This window comes from Dromiciops gliroides, chromosome 5 (genome assembly GCF_019393635.1).
Source record: "Dromiciops gliroides isolate mDroGli1 chromosome 5, mDroGli1.pri, whole genome shotgun sequence".
Lineage (NCBI taxonomy): Eukaryota > Metazoa > Chordata > Mammalia > Microbiotheria > Microbiotheriidae > Dromiciops > Dromiciops gliroides.
This window is the reverse complement of record NC_057865.1, coordinates 190,411,688-190,430,582: the sequence shown is the minus strand read 5'-3', so window position 1 is coordinate 190,430,582 and position 18,895 is coordinate 190,411,688. Positions and strand designations below refer to the sequence as shown.

Genomic DNA, 18,895 nt, shown 5'->3' with positions numbered 1-18,895 from the left:
TTTAGTTGACAGCATCTTATAAAAATTATATTGTATGGAGGATGATGTTGCAGTGACAGGGATGCTAGTATTGTGTATATTTTTGTCTTTTCCTTTTCAGTTGCCAGTGTAGACAGGGTATTGGTGTGCCAAGTGAAAAATTAAGCTTTTTCTTTTGGGGTGGTTTATGGCTACACTAGCCTCAGTGTAAGAATTTTCACAGAATCCTTTTCTCCAGCTCCATGGTAATTAGAACTTGCAAATGGTACTAGGAACTTTGAGAATGTATTGATTACAGCAAATGAAGGTGAAGGAAAGGGTGCTGAGATTCAGCCGTTTGTTTTGGCTTCAGGAACATGCCTTGGTGCAAGGCTTCTTAAGGTATTAAGTCAAAATTACTACTGGTACCATGAGTCATCTGGCAGCCAATATAATACATCTGTCTTATGGTGAACTCTCCACAGAATGAGCTCATGCTGACTTATGATGTCAATGATCCATGATGCTTCTGGAACACAGCTTTGTTTCTTAAGCCCAGGCATTACTGTAGAGTGAATTGTTCACTTTGTACATTTTAATTTGGAGGAGGTAGGTTAATAAAATATACTTCTCTTTAGCAGTATAATCAACTTTCCAACCCGGCTTTAAAAAATCTTTAAGGCCCATCCACACCCTTATATTGGGTGTAGGATGCTACTAATTAACTGTGGGACTTTATCTTCTCTGGGCCTCATCTGTATAATGAGGAAGTTGGACTAAATGATCTTGGGCATTCTATTTACCTATATGTCTCTTGTTGTAGGAATGTGAGTGATTTGATAGCTCCAGATAGCACACTGGGCCTTAGAACTTAGGATCATTGAATTAGAATCAGGAGAGATTTTTAGATATCAACTAGTCCAATGTATGGAGAGTTAGGTGGACCCTGGGCAAGTCACTTAATACTAATTGCCCGAGTTTCCTCATTTGTAAAATGAGCTGAAGAAGGAAATGGTAAGTCACTCCCATATCTTTGCCAAGAAAACCCAAAAGGGAGTCGCAAAGACTTAGACTTAACTGAAAAATGACTGAACAACAACAGTCCAACCTACTATTTATAGATGAAGAAACTGAGATTCAGAGATGTGAAATAATTTGCCCACAGTCACACAGGCAGTAATTAGCAGACCCAGGACCCAAACAGAGGTCCTCTGACTCCAAGTCCAGACTTGCTCTTCTTACCATATGAGTGTGTGAGGTGCCCCAATAATTCTGTTTAGCTCATCTCTTTCCTTCCCTTTCATTCTCCCTAGGTGTATGTATGGGAAGCTCAACCCGACACATCGTGACCTTTGATGGCCAGGACTTCAAGCTGACTGGCAGCTGTTCCTATGTCCTGTTTGAAAGCAAAGAGCAAGACCTGGAGATCAACCTTCACAATGGGGTCTGTAACCCTGGGATGAAGCCCACCTGCATGAAGTCCGTAGAAGTCAAACACAAGGGCCTGTCTATCCAGCTCCACAGTGACATGGAGGTGAGGACTGAAAGGAGCCTGGTGGCTTAGGGCAGAGGTGGAGGCTCTGGGAGAGCCCTCCTGAACTGACTGGATGAGTTGTGTTTTTGAGGTGTTCTTTCTGGGCACTCCCTAGGCTACAAGCTTGGCAAAATGTTTTCCTCTCATTCCCTCCCCCTCCCCCAGAAGTAAAAGTATTTATTGATTGTTTGTTTGTTTTTTTGTTTTGTTTTGGGTGAGGCAATTGGCATTAAGTGACGCCCAGGGTCACACAGCTAGTAAGTGTCAAGTGTCTGAGGTCAGATTTGAACTCAGGTCCTCCTGAATCCAGGACCAGTGCTCTATCTACTGTGCAACCTAGCTGCCCCTAAAAGTATTTGAGATAACATAACATGAAGAGTAGTAACAAGACAGTCCCCCAATAAACCTGGGGTACACCCTTCCACAAGTACCTATAATATCAGCATGGAAACACACAGAATAAGTGACTTTTTTTTGCTGTTGTTCATTTGTTTCAATCGTGTCTTACTCTGTGACCCCATTTGGGGTTCTCCTGGCAAAGCTACAAGAGTGGTTTGCCATTTCCTTCTCCACCTTATTTTACAAATGAGGAAACTGAGGAAAACATGGTGAAGTGACTTGCCCAGGGTCATACAGCTAGTAAGTATTTGAGGCCAGATTCGAACTCAAGAAGACGAGTCTTTCTAACTCGAGGCCTAGTACTCTATCCACTGTGGTACCTAGCTGCCAAGTTATTGTTGTTTGCCCTTTATTCTCGAAGAGGATCATAATATCAGGAAGGGGATGTCATGACTTTCAACGAATTGGATTTAAGTGAGGTTATGTGGGGAACACATGTGGCTAATACAATTTATACTTCCAGCACTGCTGAACCCCAATGTCTTTTATTCTCAGGTTGACCTCATGCTGCCTCCTCCTGCTCCCCCCATCCCTTCTACCAGCCTCTCAGATTGAACCATTTTATTTCTTATTGTATCCAAATTGAAGATAGTCAGAACCATGGATAGAACATGGGAACTGGAATAAGGAAGGCCTGAGTTCAAATACTGCCTCAGACACTTTACTAGCTGAATCACCTAGGGCGAGTCAATCAAGCAATCAATCAGCCGATATTTTTTGAACATTTATTATTATTTTGTTTGTTTGTGAGGCAATTGGGGTTAAGTGACTTGCCCAGGGTCACACAGCTAGTTAAGTGTAAAGTGTCTGAGGCTGGATTTGAACTCAGGTCCTCCTGACTCCAGGGCCAGTGCTCTATCCACCGCACCACCTAGCTGCCCCTCAACCAATATTTATTAAGTGCCCATTACATGCCAGGTCACTTATTTAACTTCTGACTGCCTCGATTTCTTCATCAGTAAAATAACGATAATCATAGCACGTAACTCATAGGCTTGTTATATGCTTCGCATACATTAACGTTCTATATCATTATCATTAGAAGAGTAATATTTGGAGATGCCAGATGGCACTGAGGCATTTTCCTGGGTTACTCCATACTTTGAGCAAATTTCTGGGAATGGAGTAAGTGCTGGGGCCTGATACCCCTACACATTCTCTGGGGTCATCGAGAATTATAAGATTTTTCCCCCAACTTTCTTTTTCTTTTTCTTTTTTTTGGTGAGGCAATTGGGTTAAGTGACTTACCCAGGGTCACACAGCTAGTGTCAAGGGTCTGAGGCCGGATTTGACCTCAGGTCCTCCTGAATCCAGGGGCTGGTGATCCTAGCTGCCCCTCCCCCAACTTTCTCTGAGGGAACTTGTCCTCACTCTGTTTAAAGTCAAGCATGTGGGTGGAAAAGCCATGGTTCACATTCACTCTTGATATTCCAGTTCATTTCCTTTCAGGTAGCATGCTTCACATGCCTCTTCCTTACTTCCCAAATATCTTAGAGGTCTGGTAGTCCCATTACTTGTTGCTGGTAAATACTAGGATTCTAAATGAAGAGCAATGAGGACAGAAGAACCAGGTTCTTTTGTGGCATTAAGCTCTGAAAAATCCTCACTGGTTGACCTATTTTAGAGAGGCAGCATTGTTTAATGGGAAAGCATGTTGAATTTGGGATTGGGAACTTGTGTTCAAATCCCAGCTCTGTTCCCTCACTGTGCAAACATAGGGCAAGTTGCTTAATCTTTCTGAGCCTCAGTGTTCTCATCTGCAAAATGGGGATAAAAAAGACTAGCATTGCCTACTCCAAAGAATGGTGAGGAAAGTTCTCTGCCAGCCTGAAAATGTTCTAACAATGTGATCGTTGTCTTCTGTCCCTTACCTGAGCAGGTGACCGTGAATGGGAGGCTGATTTCACTTCCCTATGTGGATGAAGATATGGAAGTCAACACCTATGGGGCCATCATGCATGAGATCCGGTTCTCCCACTTGAACCACATCTTCACATTCACGCCACAGAACAATGAATTTCAGCTACAGCTCAGCCCCAAGACCTTTGCCTCCAAAACCTATGGACTCTGTGGTGAGAGATTTTGTTTATTTGTTGTTTTAATATGGGACCTTTTTTTGGGGGGGGGGCAGGGCAATGCGGGTTAAGTGACTTGCCCAGGGTCACACAGATAGTAAGTGTCAAGTGTCTGAGGCTGGATTTGAACTCAGGTCATCCTGAATCCAGGGCCGGTGCTTTATTCACTTCACCACCTAGCTGCCCCCCCAATCTGGGACCTTTTTTTTTTTTTTTTTTTTTGGCAGGGCAATGAGGGTTAAGTGACGTGCCCAGGGTCACACAGCCAGTAAGTGTCAAGTGTCTGAGGTCAGATTTGAACTCAGGTCCTCCTGAATCCAGGGCTAGTGCTTTATCCACTGTGCCACCTAGCTGCCCCAATCTGGGACCTTTTAACCTGTGACCTTGATCCATTCACTCTCCCACAGTTCTAGGCCCTTCAGACCTGGAGACAGTAGGAAAATCTGTTCTGAACGTAATGGAAATGGAGAATTCAGGGGTCCCCCGTCAGTGGCTGTGTCCATGCGGAAGCTGGTGCAATCTTTTCTCATTCTTTCCTTTTAGGGATTTGTGATGAGAATGGGGCTAACGACTTCATGCTGAGGGATGGCACAGTCACCACAGACCACAAGGCACTCATCCAGGAGTGGACAGTCCAGGACCCGGGCACCACATGTGAACCTGTCGCAGAGGAACAGTGTCTGGACTCCAGTAGCTCCCACTGCCAGGTCCTCATGTCCTCCATATTTGCTGAGTGCCACCGAGTCCTTTCCCCTACCACATTTTACGCCATTTGCCAGCAGAACAGCTGTCACCAGGAGCAAGTGTGTGAGGTGATTTCCTCCTATGCCCACCTGTGCCGGACACATGGAGTCTGTGTCAACTGGAGGATGACAGACTTCTGCGGTGAGTCCAGCTCCTGTTGGACAACTTGGGAAGATCGCTCAGGCTGCATATGCCTCAGTTCCCTCATATCTGTGTGCTGAGAATAGCTTGCTTTGAATACGCTCATGTTGATATAATAATAACAGCTAACATTTGCACAGTGCTGACCATGTGCTAGTCACTGTGACAAGTACTTTGCAATTATTATCTCATTTGTTCCTCACAACAACTCTGGGAGGTAGGTGCTATTATTCTCATTTTGTGCATGAGGAAACTGAGGCAGAGATTAAATGACTTACCCCAGGTCACCTAGATCATAAGTGTCTGAGGTCAGATTTGAACTTGGGTCTTTCTGATATCAGGCCCAGTGGTCTATCCACTGTGCTTCTATGGTGTATGAGATGCTTTCTTCTCAGCAACTCTGAGATTTAGGTAATGCAAATAAATATTATTATCCCTATTTTGCAGATGAAGATAATGAGGCTCAGAGAGATTATGACTAGCTTGTGGCTAGTAAGTGGTAGAATTCAAACCAGGTCTCTTGATTTCAAGTGAAGTATTCTTCACTACCCAAAATTGCCTTCTTCCATTATCCACCCCTCAGGACCGATATGAAGATGAAATGACATCCCCAATTTCCCAGTTCTACTTAAATGTAAAATGTTATTTTTCTTGTTGTTTTTTGGAATTAGGCTTACCTAGTTCACACATATATTCAGGCATTGGCCTAGTACAGTTGAACTACATTTTGTTGTGATAGAAATCTCCTGGTTATATTATAGTTATCCAGAAGTACTATTCCAGGTAACAATTAAGAAACTTACCCTATTCTATCAAGTCCAATCCTGGACACCTTTATTATTTTTTTTTATTTGCCATACTTTAACCTTATAAAGTTTTCTTAATTGTATCTGTGCAGAATTGGTTTTTTTGCTCCTCTTCTCTCTTATATGACTTAAATTCTCTTATTTCTACATGCAATATTAAGATGTTCTGTCCTCACTCCATACATAGAAAAGACCTTTCACAAGTGAAATTCTTAGAAAATTCAAGTATTTGGTGGCATAGCCAGAAGACAATGTAGGTTCTGTTAGACCATTCCCCTCCATTTTGTATGGGTTCTTCACTTATAGAGGTTGTATGGTTTAAGGAGTTCCATGTTCTAGATTTGCTGACTTTGGGTAAATTCTTTAATTACTCTGTGTCTCAGTGTCCTGTTTTGTCAAAGGTTAATCATAATCCCAGTCAACAAGTCACCTAGTCACCAGAAATTTTGAGGAAAATAAGATAAAAAATGGGAAAGCATCTTTGAGGAAAGTTCTAGAAAGTGCACTAGGCTGAGTCAGGAGATCTACGTTCTGGGTCTGGCTCCATTAACTAGCTATATAGCCTTGGACAAATTAGTTCATTCCTCCAGGTTTCAGTTTCCTCATCTGTAAAGTGATGAGCTTAGACTGGGTCACTGTTTGCCAAACAAACTGAGCCACGAATCTCTGATGTTCTGCATAATAAGCAAAACTACCCCAATACTAGGGGTAAAAGTGCTGCTGGTCCTCTCAAAAAAAATTAAATATAAAATCTGGTGTGTTTCAAAAATGTACTACATGTAGCATTTTTTTATTATGAAATTGGCATTTATTTTCTTTATTTTGCTTTAAAATTTGCTTCATTTTCCCTTTATTCTGAGGACACTCCATACCTGGCTCCATGGATCAGCATTGAGAGATTTCCTCAATGTGTTTTAAGCCCCACATTATTCTGTGGTTAAATTAGTTGGGAATGAATGGATGGGAGGAACTTTAAAGCTCCTTCCAGATGTCCAGATGTCTTTGATTTTATATTGATGTTAATAGTATGAACTCAATCAATCTGCTGGTGCATTCAGACTGCAAATACTGATTTGGGGGTGATTTGACAGTATTTTCTTATTTGGTGTATATAGCTTGAGTATATCAATAGTATATCATGAGTATTTACTGTGCAGAAAGAGAGACCCTTTGAAATCAACCCCACTTCCAACCTTCTCTGGAAGTTACTTCCCAGCACATAAGTGATCTGGTCAAAAGAGTTGAGCTTGGGACTGAATGGGGAAGCTAGATACTTTTTTGTTCTTTCCATGCTTGATCTTTATAACTAAAAATTTATTATTTTATGTGAATTATAGAATATTAAACACATTTATATTCAATGTAAGTATATATATAATATATATATATAAAGAAGATGTAAGTATATATATATATATATATATATATATATATATATTTTTTTTTTTTTGGTGAGACAATTGGGGTTAAGTGACTTGCCCAAGGTCACACAGCTAGTAAGTGTCAAGTGTCTGAGGCCGGATTTGAACTCAGGTACTCCTGAATCCAGGGCCGGTGTTCTATCCACTGCGCCACCTAGCTGCCCCCTAAGTATATTTTCTTAAGCAAAATGTATGTGCCACTGAGATTATTCATTACTCTGTATTTCCCATATATTTTCATTTACTAGCTATGTGACTTAGGGCAAGGACCTCTCTGAGCCCCAGTTTCTTCATCTGTAAAACAGGGACAAATAATACTGGTATTGCTATCTGTCTGACTGGCTTGTTGTGATGAGGATGCTTAGTAACCCCCAAAGGGCCATGTGAACATGATTTATTATGATTGATATGAGAATCGTTGTTATTGATATTTCATGTGGTTAACTGGGTTGATATTGAGAGTTTTAATGCGTTTCTTTCTTATAGCTATGAAGTGCCCACCCTCCATGGTGTACCATCACTGCCAGCAGGTCTGCCCTCAGAATTGTGATGGTAACTCAAGCACGTGTGTGGACTATCCCTCAGAAGGCTGCTTCTGTGCCCCTGAGCAGGCGATACTAGAGGGGAAATGTGTCCCCAAGGAAGCCTGTACCCAATGCATCAGTGAAGACGGTGAACATCATGAGGTAAGAACTTATGGTCCTAATTAGGCTTTCTTACCTTTTTCCTGGACTCAGTAGGGAGAATCTCATCTAGCTGATTGGTCTTTCCCATCTCTGGCAGCCTTAAACCCCTCTCTACCTCTGCCCCCTCCAAGAGAGAATGAGGATGGTATTGGTACTGCAGAAGTGGGCAAATGTACCAAAATTTTTTTTTTTTTTGCAAGGCAGTGGGGAGTTAAGTGACTTGCCCAGGGTCACACAGCTAGTAAGTGTCAAGTGTCTGAGGCCGGATTTGAACTCAGGTCCTCCTAAATCTAGGGCCGGTGCTTTATCCACTGCGCCACCTAGCTGTCCCCAATGTACTAATTTTTTAAAAGGAAGTCAGCAAACTATGACATTGTGATCTTGATTTTTATTCCTGGCAAAATATTAGAATCTATCCTTAAAGGGATGGTTAGTGAACTCCTAGAAAGAAAGCAGTGATTATAAGAGTCAGTGTAGCTTTGTTGAAAACTGGTCATGTCAAGCTAATCTCATTTTCTTTTTGGACTAGATTGTTATACTAAGGGACTTCTGTCCATATAGTTTACCTAGATTTTTAGCAAATCATTTGACAAAGTTTCCCATGTGGACAAAATGGAAGTGGGATAAATGGTTATATACTTAAATTGAGTCGGAATGGTTTGAATGGCTAGACCCAAAGAAAAGTCACAAATGGATGAATGTCAATTCCAAAGGAATTCTCTAATGGAGGGTTTCAGGGATCTATGCTTGACCCTATGCTATTTAACATTTTTATAAATGATTTTTATAAAGGTAGAGATGGCATGCCTGTCATATGGGCAAATGACACAAAACCAGGAAAGAGAGTTAACAGAATGGAAAACAAAGTGAGAACTCAAGAAGATATTGACAGGCTAGAACACTGTACTAAATATAATAAGATAAATGTAAAGTTTTATACTTCACAAGTATGATGTTTGTATGTGGTGCTAGAATACACTTCGTCTAAAAAGGATCTAGAGATTTTAGTTGGATTTCAGGCTCCATAGGAGTTAACACAGTGTGTACTAAGAGAGTCGACAAAATTGATGCTTTCATAGGTCACATAGTTAGAGCATCCAGGACTAGTGAGGTGATAACAATCAATATTTTTCCATGGTCAGAGTGCATCTTAGTCCTATTTTTAGTTCTGAGCATCACATATTAAGAATAATATTGATAAGCTGGGGAGTATTTGAAGGAGGGTGACCATATTGACTAATGATCTTAAATATAATAATTTACTTGATGAGGCAAAATAAATAATATTCTAGATTTTAATCTATTAAAGCAAAAGCATAACAAACAAATCATATCACACTACATATATAAACATTCTCCCACTGATACCTTCAGTATCTATGGTGAAGAATGGAATCTTGGGAAGAGAGGAAATTGGCATGAGATCAGCCTTGAATGGACATAATAGTAGACATTTTTCATGCACTGTAGTAAGAATTTGGGGAAATTTTGGAGAACAAATAGAGAAAAAGGGAGAGGCGGCAGTCATTATATTTTAAATAAATACCTTACTATATCTTACTTCTTATTTACAGAGAAATTCCTAGCAAAACCATATATACCCATTGTATGCTCAGCTTTCTTAGTACTTACTCCTCAGCTCCTTGATATCTAGCTTCTGACTCCATCTTTTGACTGAAACTACTTACTCCCTCTCCAAGGTTACAGATGATAAATTGCATCTGGTGGTCTTTTCTCAGATCTCATCCTTCTTGGCAGTTTCTGACACTGTTCCACTCCTTAGAATCTTCAGTTTCCTTTAAGATTCAACTCAGGTGCCACCCTTTTTTCATGATCTTTCTAGTTATTAGTTCTCTCTCCTTTTAAAAATTATGTTGTATTTATTTACCTGTATACATGTTGTATCACCTCAGAAGAATGTAAGCTTCCTGAGGGTAAGGTCTATTTTTCATTCATTTTCATTTTATCTTTCTATTTCCAGCACTTAGCCCAGTGCCTTGTACACAGTGAGTGTTTAATAAAGGCTTGTTGAATTGAGTTTGAATGTATTAGTTGTCTCTTTAAGATTGTGTCATCTGAAAAATTGCCAAGCATGCCATTTTTTAAGCATTGATGAAAGTATTGAATAACTCTGGGGCCTTGAGCACTTCACTAAAAATCTCCTTACTCATTAATTCTTATTTTTTGGGTGTGGTTATTTATCTAGTTCCAAATCTAAAATGGCAAAGGGCCCCAAGACCATCTTATAGGAAGATTGTTTCAAGAACTGGTGAAAATTAGCCTGGAAAAGATTAAGAAGACATGATAGCTGGAATATGGAAGAGAAATTAGACTTCTTGCCTAGCTCAGGAGGTCAGAACTAAGAGTGGCAGTTGAAAACACCAAACAGACACATTTAGGCTTAAGGCAAAGAAAAACGTCCTCACAATTAAAACCTTCTAAAGGTGGAATGAACTGCCTAGGGGAGGTTGTACAGACCCTTTTTTCTCCTGTCCCCCTTATGTGAGGTTTTCAAGTATAGACAGGCTGTTTACACATTGAGGGAGTTTTTCAGTTATTGGACTAAATGACCGCTAAGGTATTTTCAAACTTTGAAATTCTATGATTCAATCTGAACTGAGGTTTCTTCTCCCATAAAATGGAAATGATAGAATTGACCCCATTTTTCATACTGTCATAATAAAGATATTTCTTATCTTTGTAGACTTTCTGATTTTATTTTTCTGTTAGGTTTTAAAATATTTATTACATTTGTAGGTATGCATCTATATACATCTATGCATACATATGCATCTATGCATATGTATGCATGTATATGTATTATCAGCCTATCATGTACCTATCAATGATTTATCTGATCTATCATCTATCAAAATTGATCTGATAATGTAGCTATGTATGTATGAATCTATCATCTATCTATCTATCCATCCATCCATCCATCCATCCATCCATCCATCCATCCATCCATCCATCCATCCATCCATCCATCCATCTATCTATCCATCTATCTATCTATCTATCTATCTATCTATCTATCTATCTATCTATCTATCTATCTATCTATCTATCTATCTATCTATCTATCTATCTATCTTCCTTCCTTGCTTCCTTCCTATCTACCTACCTACTTTCCTATCTACTTAGCTAATCTTACCTATTCTTATAGAATATAAGCTCTTTGAGAAATGAGCTTATCATTTTTGGGATATCTATATTCCCAGTATCTAGGATATAGTAGGCACTTAGTAAATGCTTGTTGATTGATGCTGTGAACCTCAGATGAGGACTAGATGTTTCCTTTCCTAAGTGAGAGGCCCTTCTGTGATTGGTACGTGAGCGCCACCTGCTGGCCCATTTGAGGGATGGAAGCTGCCAGCCTCCTGCACGGTTTTATCCCATGATGGAATCTTGGAGAATTTGCTCATCAGTAAATACCAACATTAAGTCGTAGCATATCTAGAATCAGAGGGTATTTCAGAGCACATGTACTCTGCCTCATCTCCAGGTGAGAGCTACCTAAATTAGTCTAGGAAGATAGAAATCTTGCAATTTAAAAACCTACAGGAAAGGGGATCTAAGTGATTCATAATACCAGTGTGTGTGTGTGTGTGTGTGTGTGTTTTAATCCCATCATCTTTACTTTTCTTAACTTAGATACTTTCATTCCGCACCCCCCCCCCCAATCCTCTAGCTTGTTGTCTTTTTATAGTTGAGGTAGATTTAAGAGGGGAGAAGGAGGGAGGGTAAAAAGAAGACTCAGAAAATGGCCCAAGCTGGCCTGTCCTTGGAATCTAGCCGTTTGTGGCCTGGCTACCAGAACCACCTAGCCCACTGGACCTCAAGATGGGCTCTCTTTAGTACCTTTAGACATTTATTGTGCCTGTTTGGTTGGAAAAAACATTAGCATAGAGAAGGTCGTTTTTTATTCTTCTTTCTCACTCCTCACTCTCCAGATCCAGTCACCCAATACTGTCAGTTCTTCATAATCTCTCTTAAATGGATCACTTCCTTTCTGTTCCTGTGGTCCCCAGTCTAGTCCAGGCCCTCATTATCTCATGCCTGGATTACTACAATAGCCTTTTAACTGTTCTTTCCTTCTCCTGTTTCTTCCTTTTACAATTTAAGATGTGGGATTAATCTTATGGTACCATTTTCATTAGACCACTCCCTGGCTCAAAACATTTTGATGGCTTCCCACTATGTAGGATAAAACCAAAGTCCCCTGGCCTGGCATTCAAATCACAGGTTACACAGTTCCTTCTCTGTCTCCCCCCACCATCTGTCTTTCCAACCTTAGCTCAACTTGCTATGGACATACCAGGGACTGTGCTAAGTGCTGTGACTACAAAGACAAAAAAATTAAACAGTTCCTGCCTTCCAGGAGTTTACATTCTAAAGAGAGATACAATATGGACATAGATAGGTGGTGGTGAAATACATTAAGAGTAGATGGGGGTGGGGGGCAGCTAGATGGCACAGTGGATAAAGCACCGGCCCTGGATTCAGGAGTACCTGAGTTCAAATCCAGCCTCAGACCCTTCACACTTACTAGCTGTGTGACTCTGGGCAAGTCACTTAACCCCCATTGCCTCACAAAAAAAAGAGTAGATGGGGGGCAGCTAGATGGTGCAGTGGATGGAGCACTGGCCCTGGAGTCAGGAGTACCTGAGTTCAGATCTGGCCTCAGACACTTAATACTTAACTAGCTGTGTGACTCTGGGCAAGTCACTTAACCCCAATTGCCTCACTTAAAAAAAAAAGAGTAGATGGGAGGGGGCAGGTAGGTGGCAAAGTAGATAAAGCACCGACCCTGGATTCAGGAGGACCTGAGTTCAAATTTGGCACTTGACACTTATTAACTGTGTGACCCTGGGCAAGTCACCCAAAAAAAAAGAGTAGATGGGAGATCATTTTAGAGGGGAAGACCTTAACCTTAGGGTAAGTGGGGAATAGAGGGAACCTTTAGGAACATCTTCTTAAAGAATGTGTTATTTGAAGGAATAGAGGTGTTCTTAGAAGTGTGCGTGTATGAGAGAGAGAGAGAGAGAGAGAGAGAGAGAGAGAGAGAGAGAGAGAGAGAGGCAGAGACAGACAGAGACAGAGACAGAGACAGAGAGAGAGGCAGACAGATAGATAGAGGGACAGAAAGACAGAGGTAGACAGAGACAGAAGGAGGGAAAAGAGAAAGGGAGGGCAAGACAGAGATAGGGACAGAAACAGAGAAAAGGAGGGAGGGAAGGAAGGAGGGAGAGAGAGAGGGAGAGGAGAGGAAGGGGGAAAGGGTGGGAAGGAGGGAAAGAGGGAGAGAGAGAACATTTCCAGACATGGGATGTCTAGTGCAAAGGTTTAGAAACTGGATATGGAGTATTGTATTTAGGGGTATACTGGAGCCAGCTTGGTCTTGGGAGAGCCAACTGTCAGATTTTCGGTGTGAATATTTATGCCTCAGAAACTGGCAAACAGTACATTAAGAGCTTGATTTCTGTTGTCAGGACTTAAGAAAATGATGGAGAAAATGTTATTAAAGAAGATCAAACTTAAAAGTCTGGCATGTGTTTTCAGAGGGCTGGTTGTTAAACATTTGCCAGCACCCCCTAATTGTATGTGAAGAACAGCAAGTGGAACATTATGTCTGGATTAAAGAGTGTGTGGATAGAGAATAATGCGGTTACAGAGTAAGCTAGGAAGGGTCCTGATTGTAATGAGCTTTCAATGCCAAAGGAGGCGTTTGATTCGATCCTGGAGGGAATAGGAAGCCACTGCAGTTTTTTTGAGTGTGTGTTGGGGGGGTCAGGGTCGGACCTGCACTCTAGGGAAATCCCTTTGGCACCTGTGTAGAAAATGGGGGAGACTTGAGGCAGGGAAACCTATTAGGAGGTGATCGCAGCCCAGCCTATGGTTCCCACCTCTGTGACCCTTCTCACACTCCTCCTCCCAGTCCCACTCTGGCTTCTTCTTCGTCCAACCAAATCATTATATAAAAAGCTTTTCATTGCCTTTAGTTTTTATGTCAATCATTTATCCTTTAGATACCTCTGCTTCCTTCCTTGTAAGAAAGAAAACTATTTAAGCAAAGCCAGATCTGCACCTGTAGTCCCTCCCTCCCTACTGAGAGGAGGAAAGTGTTTCCTTATCTGTTCCTTAGGACCAAAATTATTAGTTGCAATTCACCAGAGGTCATCTGCTGCTTGGTGTTTTAGTCCACAAATCGCACCAGCAAGCATTGACTGTATGCCGATTCCTGTGCTAAACTCTGAGAGTACAAATACAAGCTGGAACAAAGATGGACCCTGTTCTCCACATACTTGCCTTCTAATAGGGGGAGACTTCACATATAGGGGAGGCAGAGTTAGAAAGTGGAGATAACGGGGACATGGGTACAAGCACATTGTTTAGAACTGGTCAGGCAGTGGCTTAGAGGTCCAGCTCCAGGCAAGAAAAAGTGAAGGGTCACATATCAGAGGCCAGGGCCTGGGGATAATAATAATGGTATGGCATGTCACAGGGCTGTGATGCGGAAACTACCTTGTAAATTATAAAGTGGTATATGTGTGACAAGCTTTTATGAAAAATTATTAAGGAGTTTATGGGGGGTTGATTGCTTCCACTTTCTGAAGGGGAGACTGAGCCACAGGAAGGAGGAATTAATTTACTTTTTTTTTTTGGTTTGTTTTATAGGGCAATGGGGGTTAAATGACTTGCCTAGGGTCACACAGCTAGTGAGTGTCAAGTGTCTGAGGTCAGATTTGAACTCAGGTCCTCCTGAATTCAGGGCCAGTGCTTTATCCACTGTGCCACCTAGCTGCCCCCAATTAATTTACTTATAATCACCCAGATTAGACAGAACAGTGCCCTGTCTGACTCCATATGACCTCACTGCTTCTCACTTCTCACACAGTACCTGGAAACATGGGTGCCTTTTGGCCAGCCCTGTCAGATCTGCATGTGTCTCAACAATCGGAAGATCAACTGCACCTCGCAGCCTTGCCATACAGCCAGATGTGAGTCTGCTTGTCTATTCCCTTTCTATACCACCACAGGCTATGGCATTATGGTATGCTGGAAAGAGGACTAGACTTGGGGAGGGGGAGGATAACAAGGTAGAGTCCTGGTTCTACCACTGACTAGTAATGAATCATTGGGCAACCTCTCTGAGCCTCATCTTTTTTTTTTTTTTTTTCAGGGCAATGAGGGTTAAGTGACTTGCCCAGGGTCACACAGCTAGTTAAGTGTTAAGTGTCTGAGGTGGGATTTGAACTTAGGTCCTCCTGAATACAAAGCCAGTGCTTTATCCACTGTGCCACCTAGCTGCCCCCAGCCTCATCTTTTAAAGAGGGATCATTAAACTTGATTCTGCCTATCTCACCAGGCCTTGGTGAGAAAAATGCTTTGTAAACCTTAAAGGGCTATCTAAATGTGAACTATTCTTATTGAGCAGATGCCTTCCAGGGACTGTTAATGCTGCCTCTCCTCACCTTGCAGTGTATTTACTTTGTATGTGCATATGTTTTGTATTTCCTCACCCATTTCAACCAATAGACTGTAAATTTCTTGAAGGCAGGGACTGGGTTATAGTCATTGTTTCACAGCTCAATGGCTGACGTATTGCTACCTTCACCTACATTCTAAGGACACCACTCTTTTCATATACAACCAACACATTCAGAGTAAACCCTTCCTCTCATAAACACAGAGTTCTAAGAAAGCTGAACACAAGAGATTTACTTTATCATTAGTCTTGCTGCATTATTTCTTCTAGGACTTGGACCCATGGCCCCATATTTATTTTAAGGGCTCATTATTCTAGGCAGAGGGATATACATTTTGTGCATCAATAAGTCCACAAAAAGAGACTCCTTTGCTTCCCTTGATCCCCTGTTCCAACATACAGCTTCTCCAAATTGTGCCAGGCTTTTTTTTTAACATTCTTTTTTTTTATCTCCTTGCCCATAGCCACCACTTGTGGTCCCTGTGAAGTAGCCCGTTTGCAACAGAATCCAGACCAATGCTGTCCAGAGTATGAGTGTGGTATGTATTTAATTTATGATCTCTCATAAATTCACTGAGGCTTTGTGTTTAAGTTTGTAGGTTTTGATAAATTATATAACAGGGTATTGAAATAACTGGCAGATGTAATTTCAGAGTCACTGACTTGGCTTTGAGAAATCACAGGGAAAGGCAAAGGAGCTAGAAGACTGGAAGTAGATAAATGTTGTCCTGATTTCTAAATAAGGTGGTGGGGCCGGGGGGGGGGGGGGAGAAGGTTGATTATGGAAACTATAGACTGCTAAGTCTGATATCTAGAAAGTACAGTCCAGTAAGCCTGCCCCCTAGCAAAACTCTGGAATTGATAACTAAGCAGATGGTTGGTGAACATTTAGAAAAGAATGTGGTGATCACTGTGAACCATCATGGGTTCACTAAGAAGAGATCATGCCAAACTAATTTAATTTTCTTTTTTTGATAGCTATACTAAGTTCTTAGATAAAGGGAGATGCTACAGATGTAACATTTAATATCACCAATGCATTTAACACAAGTCTCTCATGATGTCCTTGTGGATACAATAGTGAAATATTAATTATATAATCACACAATTTAAAAAAAAGTATTTTATTTTATTTTTCCTAATTACAGGTAAGGATAACTTTCGACATTCATTTTTGAAAGATTTTGAGTTCCAAATTTTTCTCTCTTCCTCCCTTACCTCTTCTTCCTGAAGCCAGCAAGCAATCTGATATAGGTTATATACATTATAATAATGTTAAATATATATACATATATATATATATATATGTATATATATACATATGTATATATATATGTGTGTGTGTGTATATATATATAATTATACAATTAAAGGGATTTACTGGTCTTTTAACAACTGTACCCAAAGATTGCTGATTAATTGTTCTCAACCTGAATCTTTAATTAAATTGCTTAGAACTATTCCCTGGGCTCAGGTCTATTCAACATTGTTATCATTTTCTTAGATGAAGATATAGCAAGCATGCTCATCAATTTTATGGGTGGAAAAAAAGCTGAGAATAATAGCTAATATGATTGATGTCAGAATAAAAAGAGATTATTAAAGTTGGCTCTGCCTATCTCACAAAGCCCTTGTGAGGAAAGTGTTTTGTAAATCTTAAAATACTATATAAATAAAAACTACTATTATTGAGCAGATGCCTTCAAGAGACTTTTTGAATTCCCCCAGCTCTTAATGCTACCTCTCCTCATCCATCCATGCCTTCTCATCCTGTGTAGCTCTTGTGCATTTCTTCCCATATATCCTCCATAGGGGGTCCACCCAACATCCTTCCTTTAGATTTCTTAAAATTTTTATTTTATCATGAATGTGAAAATCATGAATAAAAATGAACTTTCCACATATAAAGAAGTCTACAAAATGTTTAGCTGTTAGAATCTTACAGCACAAACTTAAAGGAGGGAAAAGGGAAAAGGAGGGAAAGCAGAGGGGGAGGAGAGAGAAAGAGTAAGAGTGAGAGAGAGAGAGAGAGAGAGAGAGAGAGAGAGAGAGAGAGAGAGAGAGAGAGAGAGAGAGAGAGAGAATGAGAATGAATACACATTCAGTTCTGGCTCAGCAGCCAGTTACAAGGCTTTTCATCAGTAAATAGGAAACACTCAGAGAATACCTACCTATTCATGCTTTGAAGTGGGGAAAGGGACCTTCTGTTATGCCTGTTCAGAAGCAGGCTCACCAAAGCTCCACATGAGTACCACTAGGTAAAGTATATTGTGCTTCTTCTGAGGACTGGTCCCGCTTTGGCCAGTCACACATTCCTTTCCACATTACACAAAGGTAAAATTCAAGCCAGCCTTTATTTAAATGATTGGAAAATCCAGATTGGTAGTTTAATTAAAATTAAAAAAAAAATCAAATACCATACTGTGTGTATGAGTTTCACTGTAATTCTTTTCTTTCTTTCTTTCTTTCTTTCTTTCTTTCTTTCTTTCTTTCTTTCTTTCTTTCTTTCTTTCTTTCTTTCTTTCTTTCTTTCTTTCTTTCTTTCTTTCTTTCTTTCTTTCTTTCTTTCTTTCTTTCTTTCTTTCTTTCTTTCTTTCCTTGAGTGCTAGACTATCCTGTCCTTTTTTTTTTTTTATTGTGGGGCAATAGGGGTTAAGTGACTTGCCCAGGGTCACACAGCTATTAAGTGTCAAGTGTCTGAGGTCGGATTTGAACTCAGGTAGTCCTGAATCCAGGGCCGGTGCTTTATCCACTGTGCCACCTAGCTACCCCCCTATTCTGTCTTCTTAGGGACAGGATTTAAATATTTTTATTTCCTTCAGTATTGGGTACTGCATATCTGGTGCTAACCTACTAATAAGTTCAGTTAGAACTTTTTTTGTGTGTGTGAGGCAATTGGGGTTAAGTGACTTGCCCAGGGTCACACAGCTAGTAAGTGTTAAATGTCTGAGGCCGGATTTGAACTCAAGTACTCCTGAATCCAGGGCCGGTGCTCTATCTACTGCGCCATCTAGCTGCCCAAAAAAGCTTTTTCCATAACAAGTTCGTGACTAGGTACTCTTTTTTTTTTTTTTAGTGAGGCAATTGGGGTTAAATGACTTGCCCAGGGTCACACAGCTAGTAAGTGTTAAGTGTCTGAGGCCAGATTTGAACTCAGGTACTCCTGACTCCAGGGCCTGTGCTCTATCCAGTGTGCCACCTAGCTGCCTCCAGTTAGAACTTCTTAAGGATATGGCTGCCTAGTGCTGCTAACTAAGCTCTTTCCTTTTCTCTTTCTTTAGTTTGTGACCCAGGAAGCTGTGAAGTGCCCCCTGTACCTCACTGTGAAGATGGTCTTCAGCCGGTGCTGACCAACCCAGGGGAATGCAGACCAAATTATGTCTGTGGTAAGGCTTTTGTATCAGTCTAAGGGCCATCAGTGGTGAGACAGAGCTTGCCAGAGCCAGTAATTAAAGAAATTCCTGGTTAGGAGCAGGGTATATTTATGGGAAGGCTAACCCTTTTCTATAGTGGAAGAAATAATTTTCAAAACAGAAGGAAAGTGAATATCATCTGAAGGCCAGGCTAGATTAGACATCTGGGTAACTATGGATCATTAGACATTCAAGGGATTGAGATGAATATAGGAATTAGTTGCTG

At 40.8% G+C, this 18,895-nt stretch overlaps 1 protein-coding gene across 1 annotated transcript in view; it reads left to right on the top strand.

Annotated features, from left to right (window-relative positions):
* Positions 1-18,895, top strand: part of VWF (von Willebrand factor) — a 213,719-nt gene that overhangs the window by 165,088 nt on the left and 29,736 nt on the right. Inside the window, exons 35-41 of the mRNA XM_043968561.1 lie at positions 1,272-1,492; positions 3,771-3,963; positions 4,510-4,851; positions 7,565-7,764; positions 14,666-14,768; positions 15,721-15,795; positions 18,538-18,642. Coding sequence (XP_043824496.1) covers positions 1,272-1,492; positions 3,771-3,963; positions 4,510-4,851; positions 7,565-7,764; positions 14,666-14,768; positions 15,721-15,795; positions 18,538-18,642 — 1,239 coding nt within the window. The remainder of the gene's footprint in view (positions 1-1,271; positions 1,493-3,770; positions 3,964-4,509; positions 4,852-7,564; positions 7,765-14,665; positions 14,769-15,720; positions 15,796-18,537; positions 18,643-18,895) is intronic.